The sequence below is a fragment of the Chlorella variabilis genome (assembly GCF_000147415.1).
Source record: "Chlorella variabilis unplaced genomic scaffold CHLNCscaffold_15, whole genome shotgun sequence".
NCBI lineage: Eukaryota > Viridiplantae > Chlorophyta > Trebouxiophyceae > Chlorellales > Chlorellaceae > Chlorella > Chlorella variabilis.
Window position 1 is genome coordinate 658,207 of NW_005435073.1, and position 19,165 is coordinate 677,371.

Below are 19,165 nucleotides of genomic sequence, written 5' to 3' on the forward strand. Positions count from 1 at the left end.
GGTGCTCCAGGGCGGCTGGCAAGGCCCAGCTGGTTTGATGCTGGCTCATGCAACCCAGATGCATGCAAGGGGGCGCAGGACGGGCATTGGGCAGGCGTGGCAGGCCCCGCGGCGCTCACCCGTCAGCGAGCGCACAGCCTCCAGCTGCGCCACCTCTGTGAAGAAAGCGGCCTCGCCCTGCACCCGGATTGGAAAGGAGCCAGAGGTGGCCCGCAGAGCAGTCGGGTCAAGCCAGGCATTGGAACCAAGGCCAGCCCAGGCGCTGCCGGCAACAAGGCACGCCTGCCGTCTGCAGCAGGCACGGCACAACCGCCGCCGGCGCAGCATCGCCCAGGGCGGCGCAGCCAGGGGGCCGCCCCTCACCAGCACCGAGCCCTCTGCCACCGGCCGCCGCACGCCGCTGACGTCTGTGCTGATCGGGCTGTTGGGGTTCAGCCGGATGTCTGCTGCACTGGCGGGGCCCGCGCCGGAGGACCAGAAGGGGTGGCGCGGCTCCAGCATGTCTGCCGCCACCTCGCCATCAGACCGGTAGTCGGGCACCCCCTGCGCCAGGCTGTCGCCCTGCGGCGCCACCTGCGCAGCCTGCTGCGCGGTGGCGGAGGGGTCTGGGGATATGACCTCCGCGGTGCCGCCCAGCAGCAGGAATAGCTCGCCCACGGTGTCGCCGCTTGACAGGATGTCCACGCCTGAAGGGAGAGGGGCGGGGTGGGGTGGATGGGGGGCCAGATGGGAGGGAGTGTGTGGGTGGGGTGGGGTGCAGGTGGCCGAGAACGTGTGGAGTGGAGCGGAGCGGGGGAAGGGAGGCAGAGGGAGAGGCCGTGAGGGGTGGAAAGGCGGGGCACGGAGGGAAGGGTCGCAATGCCGGGTGGGGCGTTCCCTCAGGCCACATGCCAGCCCAGAGGGCAAGCAGGACAAAACCTGCCGAGCTGCTGCCGAGCTGCTGCCCCCAAGCTCCTCCCACCCACACACCGCCCCGCCATCATCAGCCAGCACACACAGGCGCTGCCGCCGCCGCCCTCACCTGGCATGAACACCTCGATGCGGGATGAGGCCAGCAGTGTGTCCAGGAAGCGCTGCGGGCACTTGCGGAACAGGTAGCAGCTGCGCAGGTGGCGCATGTACAGGTACTGCAGGATGCGGCGCCGGATGGTGGTGGGGAAGATGGACAGAACCTGCGGCAGCGACACGGGGGGAGGCGGGGGTGGCAGGCGGTAGGTGGTGGCCATGCCGGCACAGGGCCGTGGCCTGCTGCGGGCTGGCCCCTGTGCTGTGCGCTGCGCCTTCTGCGGGCTGCCCCCTCCCCAGTGCCACGCTGCCCTGGCCACAGCTGGCAGCCGGGCGCTGCCGCACAGCGCCCCAACCCGTCACAGCGCCACCACCCCCTCGCCCGCTCGCCTGCTCGTCCGAGGCATCCTGGGTGTCAAAGTGCAGGCGCAGGTGCTCCTGCATCGACTCCTTGAGCTCCGCGGGGATGCGGTTGGTCTGCGTGTACTGGTTCAGGTTGGCGCTGCGCTCCCGGAAGTTGCCCGTGCGCTCGTCGGCCTTGACCTGCAGGGAACACAGGGTAGGGTGGGCAGAGAGGAGGCGCAGGAGGGGTCGGGGGCCGCGGGAGCAGGACAGTCTGGTTTGCCCGCCGCCAGCCAGCGCCAGCGCAGCGCCGCTGCCAGCCCAGCACCCTGCGCCGGCTAGGGCTTACCACCAGCAACGTGATGGTGCCCACGATGTAGGAGCCCAGGGCGGTGTTGAAAAACATGAAGAGCGAAGCACGTATCGAGGCGCTGCAGCGGCGGCGTGGCAGAGCGAGGCGTCGGCATAGCCGGCGGGGCGGCGGTCTGTAAGCTTCAGGAAGGGCTGGGGGGGCTTGAGCGCCAGGCCTGCTCCCAAGCCACGGCGCATGACATGCCATAGGTCTGGCAGCGGCGAATGTGCTGGATCCCCTCTCTTGCATACCTGACTGTCTCAGCCATTGTCTCCGGTACCGAGTTGGATTCCACCATGCTCAGCGTGGTCACCGCCCAGTACAGCGAGTACAGGTACTGGTCTGCAGGGAGGGAGAAAATAGGTGAGCAACAATGAAGAAAGTGAGAGCCAGGTCAGCAGGCATGGAGGGCAGCATGCCTGTAGCCCAGCTCGGCGTCGCCCCGCTCCACCAAGCCCGCAGCCTGCCCCTGCACGGCCCTGTGTCTCACCCGTGGGGGCTAACCCCGCCAGGAAGGCGCTGTTGGCTCCATACATGACCTCACTTGAGAAGCCCGAGTGCACGCCTGCCAGGAAGAAGCCGCAGGCGGTCCAGTCTGCAGCAGCAACGCGGCAGCGGCGGCAGCGGGCAAGGAGGTCGTCACGCTCAGAAGGCGGCTGCTAGCTGGTGGGCTCAGAGGGGCGGTGCCGCCAGCTGGACAAGACCACCCGCAAGGCCGCCGGCCCCCATCGCTGGCTGCAATCCATGCCACCACAACGCCAGCCAGCCCTGGGCTCACGGGTGATGAGCAGAACGATCTGCGGGGCGAGGGGAAAGAAGGGGAGGCCAGGCAGCCGGCGTGATGCCCAGGAGCCGGCCGGCTGCAGCCGCCCGTAGCAGTCACGTCCATGGCCCCGACTCAGCACAGCCTAAGCCCCTGGTCTTTGCAGGCAGCAGCCAGGCCGCCTCGGCGCACCGCCAGGTTGCGGATGATGGTGACTTGCAGCAGCGAGACGTTCAGGTTGTACTCAAGGTAGCTGAAAAGGTTGCTGCAGGTGACAGGCAGCGGCGGGGGAGGGAAGAGAAGTGACGGAAGGAAAGATGGGGCCACCGGATGGGATGGGATGGGAGCAAGGGCAAAAAGGGGGAGGGCAAGCGAGGGTGTTGGCGAGGCCCCAGCATCCCCATCCCGATTGTGGACTCCCCGTCACTAGTGCGTCACCCAGCGCCGCCACAACACCAGCCACAGCGGCAGCAGAAGCAGGGAAAGCACGGCGCAGCAGGGACGTACCGCACGCGGTACAGGCGGGCCAGGTGCATCAGGCGCAGCACAGGCAGCCACTCCAGCACGCCCGCCGCCTCGCCCGTGTGCCCGCTGGCCGCCACCGCCGCCAGCAGCATCCAGTCTGCTGGGATGAAGCCAAACAGGTCTGCCGCAAAGTCGGTTTTCAAGTATTGCCGGGCCATGGCTGCGGGGCTGTCCACCAGCACCTCCCCCTCGAAATACGCCTGCAGCAGGAGGCAGGCCGGGCGAAGCAGGCGAGCGCATCTGGGTGGCGGTGCTGCGCCCAGCCACCACCAGCGACCGCCCAGCTGGCTCGCTGGCAGGAGCAGCAGCGGCGCCGGCACGGCAGCTGCTGGTGCCGCCACCGTAGCAGCTGCGGACGAAGAAGGCCAGTCGTGGGCACCCTTCCGGGCCTCCGCCCCAGCCTCGCTACACGCCAGGCCTGTGCGCTGCATGCAACGCGCGTCGCCGCACTGCCCGCTTTGCCCTGCTGCAGGATCTCACCAGCCGGAAGGAAACCAGTATGTCCAGGCCAAACATGCCGACCAGCAGCAGGTTGAGCACGGCCCAGGGGCTGCTCAGGCTGTACAGCTCGTGCGTGGGAAGGAAGGCGACCTCCCACGGAATCAGGAAGCCGGTGAGGGCAGCCGCAAAGGTCGCCAGCCCGCTCCAAGTCAGGTACCTACAGTGCGGGACAGCAGCAGGGGCGGTTGGAGGGCTGGATGCCGAGGCGGGCGGCAGCCGCTGGTGGACCTGAAAGCACAGGCGGGCCCGCACGGCTGCGCCAGCTGGGGCAGGTCGCCAGAAAGGTGCGCCGAAAACAATGGCTGGAAGGCTGCCCCCTATGCCCCCTGTGCTCCACTGACCGATTGTCCCATGGCAGGATGACTGTGGGCAAGCTGAAGCGGTCAACCCAGCCGGCGGGCGGCTGCTTCAGAGTCCCTTTGCTGCTGCCATCGCCGGCATCGCCCCTCTGGCTGGCCTTCCACAGCTTGCTGTCGTCCAACACGGAGGCCTGCAGGCGCGACGCCCGCCGCGTGGCCAGCGGCCGCACTTGCCGCCTGGCGTGGCGGGCAGCCAACAGGGCGTGCTGCCCGTGGCGGGGCTGCAGGAGCGTCGCAGCTCCTCCATGTTGCCGGCCGCCTAATGCTGGGCCAAGGCTGCTATGTAGGTGGGTGGGATGCATGCGGTGCGTGGCCGCTGCTGCAAGCGGGCCGCGCCCCAGCGTGGGCCGACCCGCGGCGGTGGCGGCAGGCGGCGGCGTCATCCCTGCATGTCGCTGGTATCGGCCGTGGCCCGCAGTCAGACCCTGCCCTTGAAGAGTCTAAACGGAAGGTGCGCCAGATCGCGGGCAAAGGGGAGCGATTCAACAGCGCACAGTTGCCCTAATTCGGGTGTTGGTGACGGCGGTGGGGGAGGGAGCGGCTTGCAGACGTGGGAGCTTGCAGAGGTCGTAGATCAGATCAAGGCGCCGCGTTTCTCTTTGAGAAGGGGGCTCCACGTCACGGCCCCACGTGCAGTTGGCCTTTAAAATGCACTCTCTATGACGGAGAATCCGTGAGACTGACGTAACCCCCAGCGGGGCTGCCGAGAGCTGGCAGCACTGCTCCTCTTCGGCGGCGGCAAACTGCCGGGCGCCGGCGCCTGGCGGGCAGGGACAGCCTGTTTGTTGCCGCCAACCCACAGCTGTGGGTGTATATTTGAATTTATCTGGCGCCTTGCATTGTTGTCACAGAAGTGGATCCAGTGATGAATGGGGAAAACTTTAGGCAGAGCAGGCGCCAAGCAAGGCGAGTGCCCAAGTACCGCGGTGGGGCAAATCGACACGTGTGATGCAAAACCGAGTGAGAAAGAGGCAAGAAAACAAATACTGCAGCAATGATGGCGGCAGACACGCAGCGCCCTCTCCTGCCAGCTCAACTGGAAAACGCTGTGATGTTGACGACTTTGCCCCCAATCGACCTGCGGGTGGGAAGGGAGGCGCAGCAGCCAAACATTGCCAACATGCACAGCAGCTGCTGCCTGCAAACATGTTCAAACAAGTTTTGGTGGTGGTGGGCAGCAGCTGGCGGCAGGCACTCACAGCTTGCCAACGGCCTCAGAGATGCCATTCGTGGCCGCAGAGTCCTCAACTGCGACACCGTCGCTGCTGCCATCAGCCTGGGCACCAAGCTCCTGTGCCGCTGCCTCGAAGATCTCAGCCGTGGGGGCGGCTGGCAGCGAGGGACGGGCCTCGCTGGCAGCCGGCTGCGCTGGCGGCGCAGAGCCCGGCCGGTTCAGGCTGGGCCCTCCGCAGCTGGCAATCTGAGCGAACAGCTCCTCTGCAAGACAAATGGGAGAGGGAAATGAGGAGATGAGTTTGGTGACAAGGCAATCAGCACCCTGAGTTCGCCAGGGCTCAGCACATGCATGTACCGCAGATACCCTGCGATGCTCAAGCAGCAGGCTGGAGCGCAGCGCGGGGCGCACCCTTGGGCACCCCCTTCTCGTGCGCCATCTGCTCCACCGCCTGCAAGAACTGGCGGAAGCCAATCTTGCGCGCGCCCTGCAACAGGTGGCAGGGGAACCTCGGGTGGGCGGCCTTGCGAGCGAGTCAGCTGGGATCGTGATGAAGCGATGTTGTCGTGAAGCAACGTGGCCCAACGGCAAGCAAACCCCCCACCGCACCCCCTCAAGAGGCCAGGCGCCTCGCCCTGCCCACCAGCGGCTTGGCCTTGGCGATGAAGGCCAGGTCGGCGGCGGTGGCGGTCAGCTGGCGGCCGTCCAGGATGCCACTGTCGCGGCACAGCTTGATGAACTGCTTGGAGTCCATCTCCAGCTGGCCCTGCAGCACAGCGTGGGGCAGCTTTGTGATGCAGCATAGAGTGATGCCGCTCACAGGAGGTAGCAAGCCCACCAGGCGCGCCACGCCGCTTCACATGGCAGGCAAGCCAAGCAGCAGCCAGCAGAGCCCAGGTGCCACCTCGGTAGGCAAGGCCGGCGGCAGCCCCGCGCACCTTGGGCCCCGCCACCGGCGAGCTGCCCGTGCCAAAGGCCGCAAACTCCAGGAATGCCTCCTTCAGGCTGTCCCTGCTCTCCACATCGGGAGTCTCCTCCTGCAGGCCAGCAGCAACTCTGGTGGGGGCTGACTGGCGGGAGCGCAAGGCACCCCATTCAGAGCGCTGTTTGCTTCGACTCCAGTTCGATCGGCAAAGCCCTCCACCAGCACTCTGAGGCAGCGCAGCCCACCCTGGCGTGGCCCAGCCGCTCCTGCCTGCTCCTGCTTGCAGCAGTGCTGGCGGTGGCGGAGCTAGGCGCCCGGCCGGCGCCGCTACGGCAGTGAGAGGAGCTGGCCATGCTGTTGCCGCGGCTCGGGCGGCTGCCCTCGCTGCCCTGCGAGCTGCGCCTCGCATACATGCCTGCAAGTCGTTGAAGAATCACATGCAACGGCAGCAAGGGTGAGAAGATAGCCCTGGGCAGTCTGCAGTGCTGCCACAAAAATGCATGCGTGGCTGCAACAGCCCTTCAGTGCGTGCGTCAGCAACTGCTTAAGTACCGTCCGCTACTGCAGCACCGCAGCAGTACCGCTCACCCGTGTAGGTGGACCTGTCGTCGTGCAGCTTCACCCACTCGCCCTGCGTGGCGCCGTGCGCCTCGGGGCCGGCGCAGCCCGCCACCTGCGCCACCACCTCTGCCAGTGGCTGCCCTTTCTTGGTCGCCACCAGGTCCAGGGCATCCAGGAACTGCAGGAGGCCAGAGGGAGAGGCGTAAGCGGTTGTGGATGTGAGGTGAATGGGACAGGGCAATCCCTCGGCAGTGTAGCAGGCCAACCAGAAACACAGTGCACGTAAGTGGCTAGCATGAGGGATAGCCAGCCGCAGCTAGGCGCATGCCTCCCGCATCAGCTCACCTGCTCAAAGCTGATCCTCCTGGCTGCCCGGTCCTTGACCGAAGCGAAGATGAGGTCTGCATCTGTGGTGCTCAGCTGTCCAGCCACCACCAGCCGCGTCTCCTTGCACAGCTTGATAAAGCGGGCCTGGGGCGACGGAGCAGGGGCAACAATTGTTGTTAGCTGCTGCTGCTGACATGCAGCCAGCTTATCCAAGGCACTTTTTGTTTCATTTGTGTGTTCAACCCATGCACGCAAAGCGCCAGCACAACCCCAACAGCTCACCCCGTCCAGCTCGCTGGTCTGGGCGCCGCGAGGCGCACCAAAGCATGCAAAGGAAGCAAAGACACGGCGCAGCGCAGCCACCTCCCCGGGCATCTCTGCGCTCAGTGCCTCCAGCAGCCGGGGCGCCACCACCTGCAAAGCGCAACAGGCAAACCCTCACCAAAGGTCTGTGCAAGCCTGGCAGTCGGCCCCTTCAACCAGCAATCAGGCAGGCAGGATGGCGCATGGAGATGGTGGCAGCAGCTCGCCTTGGCATAGTAGCGAGAGAACTCCTGAAGGTCCAGCTTGCCATCCTTTGTCTTCTTGTCTGCATGTGCAGTGCAGCCACAAGGCCGCCCGCTGTAAACGGCAGACAACAACACTACCTCCCTACTTTCCCAGGCACCTGCCCCACTGCTCACCCGCGAGCGCAAACTGCGAGACGACCCAGGCGGCCGCCTCGTGTGGCGCCATGCCCTTGAGCAGCCCCAGGTCCTTGACCACCGCCTTCAGCTCATCTATGGTTATGTAGCCGCTGGAATCGCGGTCGTACCGGGCAAACGCAGCGAGGGCGGCAGCAGGTTCAGACGCCATGGCGGGCAGGCGGGTGGGAGGCCGGGTGTCGCGAGACAGCAGTCTGCAGGCAACCCATGGCCTTATTGTTTAAGTCACGACGTGGGTTGCTGCGAAATGCGAGGTTGGGCCGGGCAAGCACACCCAGCAGTTGGGTGGGCACTGAAACACAGGCGCTTCCCAGAGACCGTTTTGATCTGCAAATTTCACCGTGTCGCAGGCAGCCACAAGCTGGCGATGCCGGTTGTTGTTAGCGCCCACCTTGGGTGCAGCCTCCAAGGCTCCGCTGTGGTGCTCCGATAGCTTGCGATGCCTCCCAGGACTGATCGAAGCTCTTGACGCAGCAGAAATCGCACGGAAGAGGCCTCCTGCCGGATTCCTTGACAGGTGGCACGCCATGCGCACCACGATTGAGCCTTCGGGCGCTTCTTTGCCTTTCTGCAGTGTGGCCAGTCTATTTAGCAACAAAGAATGTCCGATGCGGGTGCAGGCCTGCCGGGTGGTCCAGGCGACCGCCTTGCGGCTCTGCAGCAGCTGCAATGGCGCTTCCAGTCGCAAGGCAAGTTCAAGATACATTGCCCGCTGCCGCCATGGCGCCCGATGGCAGTCCCCTCCCTCTCCCTCCTGATTGAGCTCCTTGTTTGAGCTCCAATACTGCAGGAGCCAGCGTTGAGTTGCTTCTGGAGCTGCTGCACGCGGCGCAGCGATCGCAGGCCGAGCTCAGCAGCCTGTTTGCCGACATCGGCGACGCGCCTGCAGCGCCCACCACCGCCGACGCAGTGCACCAAGCGGCGGCCTGGGCGGCGGCCACGGTGCTGCACCTGCAGCTAATGGCGCAGCTGGTGCAGTCTCTGACTGCCCAGGAGCTGGGTCTGGAGGCCCTGGCTTCCAGCGCGGCAGCAGCAGCCGAGGACGCCCCACTTCCGGCTGGCCCGGTTGGCAGCTTTGTAATTGAAGAGATGGAGGCTGATGAAAGCGGCTCCCCCTCAGCCATCCAGCCTGTGGACGCCGTCCTGGTTGCGGCGCTGTATGGCGCAGACGCGCAGCTGCAGCGGCCGTGGGCCGCCGGCCAGGTCGCCACGGCGGCACAGCAGCTGCTGGCGGCGCTGGCAGCCAAGCTGGCTCCCCTGCTGGCAGGACTGGAGCAGCAGCAGCAGCAGCAGCAGCAAGGCGGCGCAGCGCCCCTGCTGAAAGAGGCGGCCACTGCTCGCACGCGCAACGGCGGCGGCGGGGCTGGGGCAGCGCGGCAGCCGGCCGAGGTGCAGCAGCTGCTGGGGCTGGTGGTGCCCGCCGCGCTCCAGAACCTGCAACCAGTGGTGGCGGCCAAGGTGCAGCACGACAGGCACAAGACGGCGCGGCTGGAGCCGTACACAGGTGGGGGCGCGGGTTGCCCTTGTGTGCATGATTCATGCGGCCGTCTCCGACGGTGCAGTGGACCAGTATATTCACCACCGTGCGCACGGGCGCCCCACCATGCCGCAGGCCCCGGCAACTTTGAGCGGTGCGTGGCGGCGAGCCAGCTGGCGTGGCTTGTGCGCCAGCTCAGCGGGCGCCACCTTGCAGCCGTCAGCTCAGCAGCGCTGCCAGCCGTGGTGGATGCAATAGATGATCCGTTCCCCGCAGAGCAGGCCTGTGGGCTGTGGGCGCTGCAGCACCTGGCGGCCGAGGGGCGGCCGGAAGACTTGAGGCAAGCCGGGCTAGCTGTGTAGGGTGGCGCTGTCTGGCCGCTGCGGTGTAGCGCTTGTGTTCCACACCCCCAAGTGCAGCAGGTCTGCCGCCCGCAGCCGAGCCCTAGCGCCCCCAACGAGGCCTGCCGTTCTTTCCACCCATTGCAGGATCCGCCACTTGGACGTCATGGGCACGGCCAAGCACGCGCTGGCTGGCTGCTCGGACGCCTGCTGGCCGGCAGCCGCTGCGGCGGCGATTGCCGTGGCCAGCAGGATGGAGGGGCCCAGCCGCGTCGCCCAGGCATACCATGACATCATGGCAGGTTTGCAGCTGGCTGCAGGGCCAATGGCGTCCTCATGCCGCCGGCAGGCTGGCTGGCCCTGGCTTTGACGGGGCTAGCTCAGCAGTTTGACTTGGCTGGCTGCCTCGGCCGTACCCCTGCTGCAGTGTTTCTGGACGAGGGCGAGCTGGGGGCCCACCTGGCGGAGCGAGCCGCAGCCTGGCTGGCCGCCGTGCCGCCCCTCTTCCCGCGCCTGGGCCTGCAGCTGACGGCGCACTTCAGCCGCCTCATGCCGCTGCTGCTGGGGTGGTGCGTGGCGCCGCGCCAGTCGGTGCGGGCGGCGGCCTTGGAGGCGCTCCTGGAAGTGATCCGCCTGACGTGGCCCCGCATCGGGGCGCATGCAGCCGTCCTCTGGCGCGTGCTGCGGCGGGTGTATGATGAGGAGCGGCACAGGTGGGCAGGGCGAGGTTGGTGGGCAGAGAGCCTGCCAGGGGGCGCGCCGTTCACAGGTTGGTGCATTCCGCCCTCCCACCCAGGCCAGCTTGGCAGGAGCCAAAGCTCGGGACTGAGACTGAGCGAGCTGCTGCACTCTCCCGCTGCCGCCACCCCCTCTGCGTGCAGGCCGCAGCTGGGGGCTGGCGGCGACCAGGCAGCGGCTGCGGTGGCGGACTGCGCGGAGGACTGCGCGCTGGCGCTGTGGTATGCGGCAGGCCCCGACTTCCACCTGCACCTGATGATGGACAAGAGCAGCGCGGGGGAGGAGCTGCTGCAGGTGAGAGGGGCCGTGCGCAGCCGCGTGCCTGCTGGCTGCGCTGTAAGCTGCATGTGTGTGCACATACCTGGTGATTGTGCCCTGTGCGCATGGGGCTGCTCACACCTCGGACAGGGATTGAGAGAGTGGCTGCTGTGGCCAACGGGCTGCCTTTCATTTGTATTTTATCCCTGGCTGCAGGCTGTCATGCAGCGGGTGGAGGAGGCCTTCCCAATGGCGGCAGAGGAAGGGGACGACATGGAGGAGCAGCAGGCTGCCTGAGCGTTGTGGTGCAGTAGGAGGCTGCCTGACCGGTGACGGCGGCCGGATTACATGCACACACACACACACACTCCATTCGCAGTTCACGGTTTGTAACTCTGGCTGCGACAAGGGAAAATTTAGCCGTCTGCTCAGCATCCTCCACCCCTCACCCCTTAAGCCTGCGGTAGTTGCAGGCGAGGTGCGCCAGCAACGCGGCGCACATGGCGGCCAGGGAGGCGTACAGCACGGCGGCAAAGCGTGGCAGCTGCTCCTCGCCCAGCCCTGTCGCCTTGCCGGTGGCCCACAGAAGCGCATTCCCCGCAAATCTGCCCAGCGTTCCCGCCTCTGTGCTCAACAGGCCTACAAGCATGGGAGCATGGAAGCAGACCTGGGGCAGCCACGCAGCTGGGGCCTGGTGCAAGCGGAGGTGTCGCTGCCAAGCCCGGCACCCACCCTCTGCATGCCGTGGGCTTGTGGCATGCAGGCTCACTGCGCGCGCGCGGCCGCCACCCACCGGCATTGAACACGCCCATGGCGAACCCTTTCCAGATGACCTTGCTCATGAGGCTGGTGGAGGTGCCCTCCAACACGACGCTGGCGGTGAAGAGCAGCGTGCCGCCGCCGAAAAAGGCCACCGCGTTGGCGGCGCCGAGGGCCAGCGCAGCCAGGGCAGCCACGCACGCCGCCAGGGAGCCAAACACCATGGATCGGCCGGAGAGGTGGGCGCTGGCGGCGCCCACAGCCAGGTTGACCGGCACCATGGCCAGGCTTAAGAGGCCCAGGAAGAGGCCCTTCTGGGAGCTGTGCCAGTCGAGGTGGAGGAGGTCGGTGAGGATGGGCAGCGAATCCATATAGCCCTGCGGCGCACATACAGCAAGTGTGATGAGCCAGGCAGGGCAGCCATGCGGCAGGCACTCCAGGATTCCAACGTGTTTGCCATCAAAGGTTGCAGGGCATGCAGGCCCCCAGGCATTGTACACCAGCAGGTCCCAGACCGCTGAGTGTGGTATGTAGCGAGCGGCGGTTGCAGCGTGCATGGCTGGGTACCTGCTGCACCATCTTCTGCACAAACAGGGCCATGGTGCAGGCCAGGGTGGCGGGGATGGTGGCCCGCCACGCTGCTGCGGCGGCCTTGCCATGACCCAGCGCTGCCTCCTGCTGCTGGGCACGCTGCGCATGCGGCAGCAGGTGGTCGTCGCTGGCCGTAGAGCCTGCCGGCTCCAGCGCCAGGCCCAGCGGCTGCTCCACGTCGGCAGGCACCGGCCCGCTGCCTGCCCCCAGCAGCGGATGCGTCAGGCTGCCGCGCTTGCCGGCGGCGCCGCCAGCTGCGGCGGTGCCGCCGTCGGCTGGCAGCAGCATGCTTGCGCGCGCCAGGCCGATTGGCAGCCTGCGGGCCACGCACCCACAAACAACACATTGCTCCATGATAGCGCCGCGCAGCACTTTTGCAAGGAGCACGCCAGCCACGGTCCCCACCCCACCACCTCACACACAGATACCTCTTGGGCGGTTCCGGGAACCAAAGCAGGGTGGCAGCCAGGAAGGCCAACCAGGCGAGCGCCATGATCCAGCCCACTGCTGTGATGGAGTTGAGCGGCAGCCCAGCCACCTCCCTCTCCGGCAGGTAGGCCAGCGGCAGGGAGAGCAGCGGCCCCAGCGCCATCCCCAGGTTGCTGGCGCCCACAAAGGCTGCGCCAGGGAGGCCATGGGGACAGCAGCTTAGCCGGCGACCGCCCGAGGGCAGGCAGGACAGAGGCTACAAAGCGTGCTGCTGCATCTTAATGCCCCTGCTGCCGCGGTGGCTCCACCACTGCAAGCCCCATCCGGCGGCACTGCAGGCGCAGGAGCCCAACCTGCGCTGGCCATGGTGCGTTTCGCCCGGGACACATAGTCGGCAGTGTACCGCCGATTGGCGGTACGGGCGCTGCCCAGCCCGTTGAGCATGCGTGCCAGCAGCAGCGCGCCCAGGCTGCGCCACTGGAATGCCGCCACAAACAGCAGGTTGCCTGCAGGGGGCGCGGCGCTCGGTGCGTGCCCGCAGGGAGCGCCGCGGCTGTGAAAAGACCTGGGCTGCCACGCAGGCGTCCCATGCCTGCACAGGCAAAGCGGCTTCCCAGGCAGCGGGGGGCTGCAGCGGCTGCGAGCCCGCCCCACCTGCCAGGCAGGAGAGGCTGGAGAAGAGCAGGGGCTGCTTGAAGGAGTGCTGGGTCCACCAGGAGATGGCCAGGGAGGCAAAGATGGCTGCCAGGTCGGAGGCGGCCATGATGAGGCTGCGGGGAAGGGGGGGGGCGCAGGAGGGATCGTGCGACAGGGGAGCGAGCCGGAAGGGGCCAACCATGGGGGCGCCTGTGTGAACCATGGGGCGTCTTTGTGCAGGGGCCTGTGCAGGGGCAGGCCTGAGCGGAAGCCCAGGAGGCGCCCTGGCGGCAGCACGCCTCGGCTTGCATCGAGGCGCGGCAACACAGCGGCAGCGGCATCGCAGCGACAAGACCCTGCGGTGCTTGGAAAGAGCCTCCTGCACTTGCCCCGGCCTTACCCCGTGTAGGAGCTGGGCACGCCTATGCGCACGCACAGCGCATCGGTGGGCGGCAACACTGCTGTGTAATTTGACATAAACAGCAGGGTGGACAGGTTGTTGAGCACCAGGCCAGCCGTGGTGGCCACGGCAAACGCGTCGGGCGGCGGCGGCTCAAACATGCCTGCGACGGGGCGTGCCGTGCAGGGGCGAACGGGAGGCACGGTGCAGCAGCACGGCATCCACGACGGTGGGCGCGCATTGCAATAGAGCAAGGTGGCTGCCAGAGTGCGCTTGTCGTGCAGCTGCCCGCACCTGCCGCACGCTCCACCCAGGGCACTGCGTGGACCAGCGCAGAGTCGCGGGCCGCCTGCTCCTCCGCCGCCACCATCTCGTCCACGTGGGCGGCGATGGACACAAAGCGGTGCTCCATCACAGAGCTGCACGGCATAGGGCAGCAAGTACCAGCTCAGCCAGCCGTGCCGACCCATGGTATGCAGCAACTGCACGACCCGCCAGACCTTCCAGAGGTGCTGCCAGCTGCTTCACCCACAGCCAGCTGCCTCGCCTGGGCATGCTGCTGATGCTGGCGCGCCCCGCCAGCTCCTGCCTGAACCCCCCCGCCGCCTCAAACAGCTGCTGCAGCTGGGCCATCGCCGCCACCAGCTCCTGGTGCTCCTGCATGGCCAGCAGGTCGTCGGCCACTGATGCGGGCAGGTAGGTGCCCTGCAGCACGCGCCAGCCTGCACGGGGCGGGGAGACCGGCGGCCGCGCATGCAATTTGACGGACGTGCAGGCTCAGGCTCGGATGCCGGCAGCCCACAGCCTTGCTCAGCAGGCTGCGGTGCCTGCGGGGGCAGCGCGACGACCGGCCTCGAGCATCTCAAAAATGAACAAACATGCGCTCCCCACCAAAAAAAAAAGAAATCATGGGCCTCTCCCCACCTGGGTCGTCGGGGTGCTCGATCTCCAGGGCCATGAAGCCCGCCAGCGGCGCGTTGGTGCGATCCACATTCTTGGCGTACTTCTTCAGGATTTTGCGGATGGCGGTCATGTTCAAGCTCACATACTGCAGCCAGCCAAGAGGGAGGGAAGCAGGGCCCGCGCCTTCCTGGACTAGAACAGCTCTGAGGCTATGCATGTGTGGCGGCAGAGAAGGGGACCCGATGCAGTCAGCCAGCTGCCTGCCTGCCCCCGACTCGCACCTGCAGCAGCCGGGTGGTCTCCTGGGTGAGCGCCTGCAGCGCCGCCGCACGCCTCTCCAGCGCCCGCGCCTTGTCGGAGCTGCGCGGCAGCTCCCGCTGCAGCTGCTCGCTGTACAGCAGGCGTCGCACCTCCTCAGACGTGCCCTCTATCTCCTGCAGGAGCATGCAGTAGGACCAGCGCACTGCCTGGGGTGGTGCGGCAATCTGGAGCATGCCAGCCTCAAGCTGCTGCCACTGTCGAATTGGACGCGCTCAACCCTGGCCTGCGCTCACCTCCAGGAGCTCCCCGGACCGCTGTCTGTAGAAGTTGATGACTTTCAGCACCTCCTCATCCAGCCGCCCCGCAAACGTGGCCTGGCGCGCCTCGAGCAGGCGGCCCAAGGCGGGGCTGTTGGCCGCCTCACGCTGGGCTGCGGCGCAATCGTTGATGCAGCGCTTGAGGGCGGCATAGTCGAGGTAGAACTGCATTGCAAGGGGAGGGAGGTGGCCTTAGCTTCCAGCAGTTGCCCAAGGCATGTGGGTGCCTGCCCATCTCCCGGTGCCGAGCGGGAAGCAGCGGTGGTGGCGGGGCATCGCCCGCAGTGGCGGCGCCCGCCGCGGCATGGCCGGCTGGTCACAGGGAGCGGTGTGTGGAACTACCGACCTCTCGCCACTCTGGGTAAGCCTCTGCTGCGAGACGACGACCAAAGCCCACCATGCCTGCCGACGCCGCTGCCCAGAGCACCCTCTGCTCAGTCGAAGGAGTCTGCCAAGTGCTGATGAATGTAAATGATGATAAAAACACGCAAATGGCGATGGGTTCTGAGAGTTGTGCCGTGTCAGCATGGAAGAAAGCACGGGACGCGGGGGGGATTACAGCACAGAGAGGCGGCTCGATTCTCCTAGTCCACTCTCGACACACCAGACGACGCTCCCAGGCTCAACTGTAACAATGCTCGCCCGCGTCCTTCGCACGGCTGCCGTGTTGGCCTGCCTTCTGGCAGCTGCCTCGGCCCAACAGGCTGCCCAACAGGCAGCCCCCCTGCAAGCCCAGCAGGTGGGTTCGGCACGCCAGCCGTGAGGGCAGGGCACCACCTCGGCGCTGCCCGAGGCGGCTGCCGAGGCGGCTGCCGGCCCGGTGGGGCTGGACCAATTGCCCCCACCACCCTGCCCCCTTCTGCTGCCAACCATACCTGTTGCGCGCAGGTCCCTCTGGAGCCCTTTGTGGAGGTGGACATCTGCCTGCCCGTCAGCGTGCTGATCAAGCCCGACGCCGCCGCCAATGCCGGCTACTCGATTGCGCTGGAGGCGGAGCAGGCTGTGCTGTCCGCCCTCTCCTACAACGTCACCGACTCGGTGCTGCTGCTGGGCAGCACCGCCGACTTTGTCACAAGCAGGCCAATCAAGGTCACGGGTGAGAGGCAGAGAGCAGGGGCTGGGGCGAGAGAGACCGAGAGCAGGGCCCGGCAGGCAGGGGAGTGGTTCCGAGGGAGAGCAGGGGACACCCCCCGCCGCTTTGCTTCACCGGACGCCCAAGTTGTCACAGTGCTGCACATCAGTTAGTGATTAAACGATTGGATCTCGCCTTGGCGACTGCTTTGCGGTTTGCAGTCACCATGCCCGCCGGCGCGCTGCAGGCGGTCAACCACCAGGGCACGGGTGAGGGCTGCAGCTGCCTGCACGATGCGCCAGCAGCGCTGTGCTCAGCACTGCAGGCTGCCCTTGTTGATGCTCCGCCCTTTCCATTTCCGCGGCTTCCACCCACGCACCTGCCACCGCCGTCCCCCGCCGCTCCCTGCCTGCCGCCCGCAGGCGCCGAGGTGTTTGTGGCGCCCGGCTTCACCCTGCCCAGCTTTGTCGCCTCAACCTCCTTTGGCGCGGGCCGCCTGTTTGTGGACGGCATGGTCGCCCAGAACGCCACGCTGCTGCTGTCCGGGTGAGGCCGGGCTGCCGCCGACCACGGCACCCATGGTTATTGCATAGGGATGCAGTCGGGGGATGATGCTCCGCCACTGCCTGCCATGCTACAACTTTGGGCTGAGGTGCCTCCTCGTCTCCCTGGTTGCTGAGGCACGGTACCTGTGCCTGCCCCGCGCCTCGCCCGCCGCTGCAGCACCGGCGACGCCGTGCTGCAGGGCAGCTTCGGCAGCGTGACCGCCACCAGCACCGGCACAGGCGGCCTCTACATCTCAGGCGTCAACGACACCGCCAGGCTGGACCTGCGCGGCGTCAGCAACGCGTTTGTGCAGCCCGCGCTGCCCACCACCGCCATCACGGGCACCGCCCAGGGCATCAACACTGTGCAGGCGCGGCGCCGCTGGCTGCCCCCAACCATTCGGCAATCTTGGCCGTGATGAGGGGTGCTGCATTTGTTCTGGGTCCCGCTTGGGCATGCACCCACCCTGCCTTCCACAGGTCCTGGTCCCTCTGCCCTCCCCCTCTTGCCCTTCTCCCACCTCTTTCCTCGCTGTTTCTGCAGTACACTGATGGTACGTGCCAGATGCAGTCCGGCTTCACTTTCCTCCAAATCTGCCAGCTCGTGCCCTTCATCGCCACCCCCGCCGCCAACCCCGTCTGGACCTGCGGCCTGCAAGTGCAGGGCAGCTTCCAGTGCAGCGACCGTGAGTGGCTCGCTAGGCACTGAAGGGAGTCGGTGGGGCAATGTGGCAGGAACACAGTGGGGCATCTGCCTTTTGCTGTTGCGAGCCAGGCCGCGCGGCACAGCAGGGCGCCGCCACCCACCGCGCCTGCTTGATGTTGCTGGCGTGGCCTGCAGAGGGCGCCGCCTTCACCAGCAGGGGCGGCTTTGTGGGCACCTCTGGCGCTGAGGGCACCGTGCCGGTCACAACCACCACCCCCAACGGAGTCTCGGGTATGGCGGCAGGCAGGCAGCACACGCTGGTGTGAGGTCAATGCTTGCCGCCGAGCGCTTGCCCTGGAAGGAGGCCTGCCTGATCACGGAACCGTGTGGGTCGCCATTCCCCTCCCTGCGCAGCCTTCACCCCCAGCAGCTTCCAGTTTGCCGGCGCCAGCCCCGCGGGCCCGGGCACCGGCACCCAGCAGCAGGCCGGCGCCGTCACCCCCGGCGGCACCACCGCCTCCTCCAACGTCGCCGGCACCGGTTCGGTGGGCGCAACCTCTGTGGCGGGCCCTGGCGGAGCCACCACCTCCACCACTCAGAACGGCGCCAGCACCGGCTTCCAGACCACCGGCCAGCAGACGAGCGGCTCCGGGACGGCCGCCGGCATGGGCACGGGCACGGCTGGGCAGCCGGCAGCAGGCGGCACCTCCCCTGGTAGCAGCGCAACCGCCAGCGCCTCGGTGAGGCAGCGCCCCAGGGTTCCCTGCACCAGGCACTGCCGTGGTAGAGATGGCACCGTGCACCTGGCTGTCCACATCTGTGTTGCTGCAGCACCCTGGTCCCGCTGTCCCTCCATGCCGCAGGCCTCCAGCACCAGCACCGCCTTCTCCACCGCCTCCCCGTCCTCCACCGTCGCCACCACCACCTCACAGCAGAGCGGGCAGGGCGGCCAGGCCCAGGCTTCTTCAGGCACGCACGCAGGCCTGCCTGGGCGGCGAGGCCACCCACGCTAGGCTATTGACCTTGCCATGCCATGCCGTGCCGTGCAGTGCAGTGCAGTACATTGTTTGTTTTTGTTCAGATGCCTGCTGCCTCATGCCGCCCAATCGATGCGCGCCACTTGGGTTGCAGGCGTGATCCGCACCGGCGCCGACGGCCAGAGCCAGGCCACCGCCACCTCCCAGGCCTGCGTGGCGATGGCACCCGAGCTGCGCATGCCGCTGCGCGGCGCAGACTGAGCGCCGGCAGGAGCCGCCGTGGCAACTAGCGCCATCGCTTGATCCCGCCCTGCCTTGAAGTCAGCGACGCGCGGCTGAGCAAAGCCGCCCGCTGTGTGATTGTCGCCCGTTGTTATGATGCGTGTATGCCACGTTGAGTGCAAGGTGCCTGCCTCGCGCCTCGCCCCGAACGAGTGTGCCTGTAAATAGGAGGGCTGGCAGGCGGTCCCCCAGACCTCACCCAGACACAAAGGCTTCGGAGGAAACTTACAGCGGTGTGAGTGCCAGCCAACTGCGCTCAGTCCAGCAGCTGCACCTAGCTGCGCGCTGCCGAGCCGCACCCCCTGCCTGGCTACGGGCAGAGGGCAGCAGGTGCGCGCGTGCCTCTACAGGCGGTCCAGCTGCACGCTGCCCTGGTCTAGCATGGCGCGCAGCTGCAGGTAAGGATTGGCCAGCAGCTTCTCGTCGTTGGCAGACTGCGCGCGCGCCACCACGCCGCGCAGCGCGCGTCTGCAGCCAGGGCACGGGGTTGTTGTTGCGGGGGAGCTGGTGAGCGCTGCGCGTGGCTTGAGTTGCAGTGCTGGGCCAGGTGCACGGCTGGAGTGGTGGTGCAGGGCCCGCCCGCTCCGGCCCGCACCCCCCCCTGCCCTGCAGCTAGGTTAGGGTACCGGAGGGGTCATGCGCCCAGCGCGCCCAGGTGCGCCCGCCCGCCCCTGCCCCCCCCCGCCACGCATCACCTGTACTGCAGCGGCTGCTGCAGCATGAGCTGGCGCAGCACAAAGACGGCGGCGTAGTGGCGCACGCGCACATCCGGCTCGCCCAGCAGGCCGCAGAAGAAGGCGGCGCCTCCCAGCGCGGCCAGCGCGCCGCCGTCGTGCGCGCAGCGCCCCATGAGCAGCAGCAGCACCGCGGCGCGCGCGTCCCACAGCGGGCGGTCGGCCTGCAGGCGGCGGGGCCGGGGAGGGCGGGAAAGAAGAGAGAACGAATTGACGCAGTTCTTTCCTCTTTCCAATCAGACTGGCAGTGCTAGCCAGCCA

General features: G+C 67.2%; 3 protein-coding genes across 3 annotated transcripts in view; 2 read left to right on the forward strand and 1 right to left on the reverse strand.

Annotated features, from left to right (window-relative positions):
- Window positions 1-8,065: 8,065 nt before the first annotated feature.
- Window positions 8,066-11,486, forward strand: CHLNCDRAFT_53413 (hypothetical protein; the record flags this gene model as incomplete). The annotated part of the gene is made up of 9 exons (XM_005845949.1): window positions 8,066-8,231; window positions 8,329-9,042; window positions 9,151-9,307; window positions 9,504-9,658; window positions 9,784-10,069; window positions 10,238-10,388; window positions 10,732-10,830; window positions 10,939-11,058; window positions 11,181-11,486. The coding sequence occupies 9 exons, from the start codon at window positions 8,066-8,068 to the stop codon at window positions 11,484-11,486; spliced, it is 2,154 nt and encodes a 717-aa protein (XP_005846011.1).
- A 3,796-nt stretch (window positions 11,487-15,282) lies between these two features.
- CHLNCDRAFT_136105 (hypothetical protein) lies at window positions 15,283-18,149 on the forward strand (the record flags this gene model as incomplete). Its single annotated transcript, XM_005845950.1, has 9 exons — window positions 15,283-15,387; window positions 15,537-15,744; window positions 15,942-15,989; window positions 16,143-16,266; window positions 16,444-16,630; window positions 16,810-16,951; window positions 17,107-17,202; window positions 17,326-17,625; window positions 18,043-18,149. The coding sequence occupies 9 exons, from the start codon at window positions 15,283-15,285 to the stop codon at window positions 18,147-18,149; spliced, it is 1,317 nt and encodes a 438-aa protein (XP_005846012.1).
- A 365-nt stretch (window positions 18,150-18,514) lies between these two features.
- The window catches only part of CHLNCDRAFT_136106 (hypothetical protein), a gene marked incomplete at both ends in the record, with an annotated part of 6,400 nt that continues 5,749 nt past the window's right edge, over window positions 18,515-19,165 (reverse strand). Inside the window, 2 exons of the mRNA XM_005846079.1 lie at window positions 18,515-18,638; window positions 18,866-19,068. Coding sequence (XP_005846141.1) covers window positions 18,515-18,638; window positions 18,866-19,068 — 327 coding nt within the window. The remainder of the gene's footprint in view (window positions 18,639-18,865; window positions 19,069-19,165) is intronic.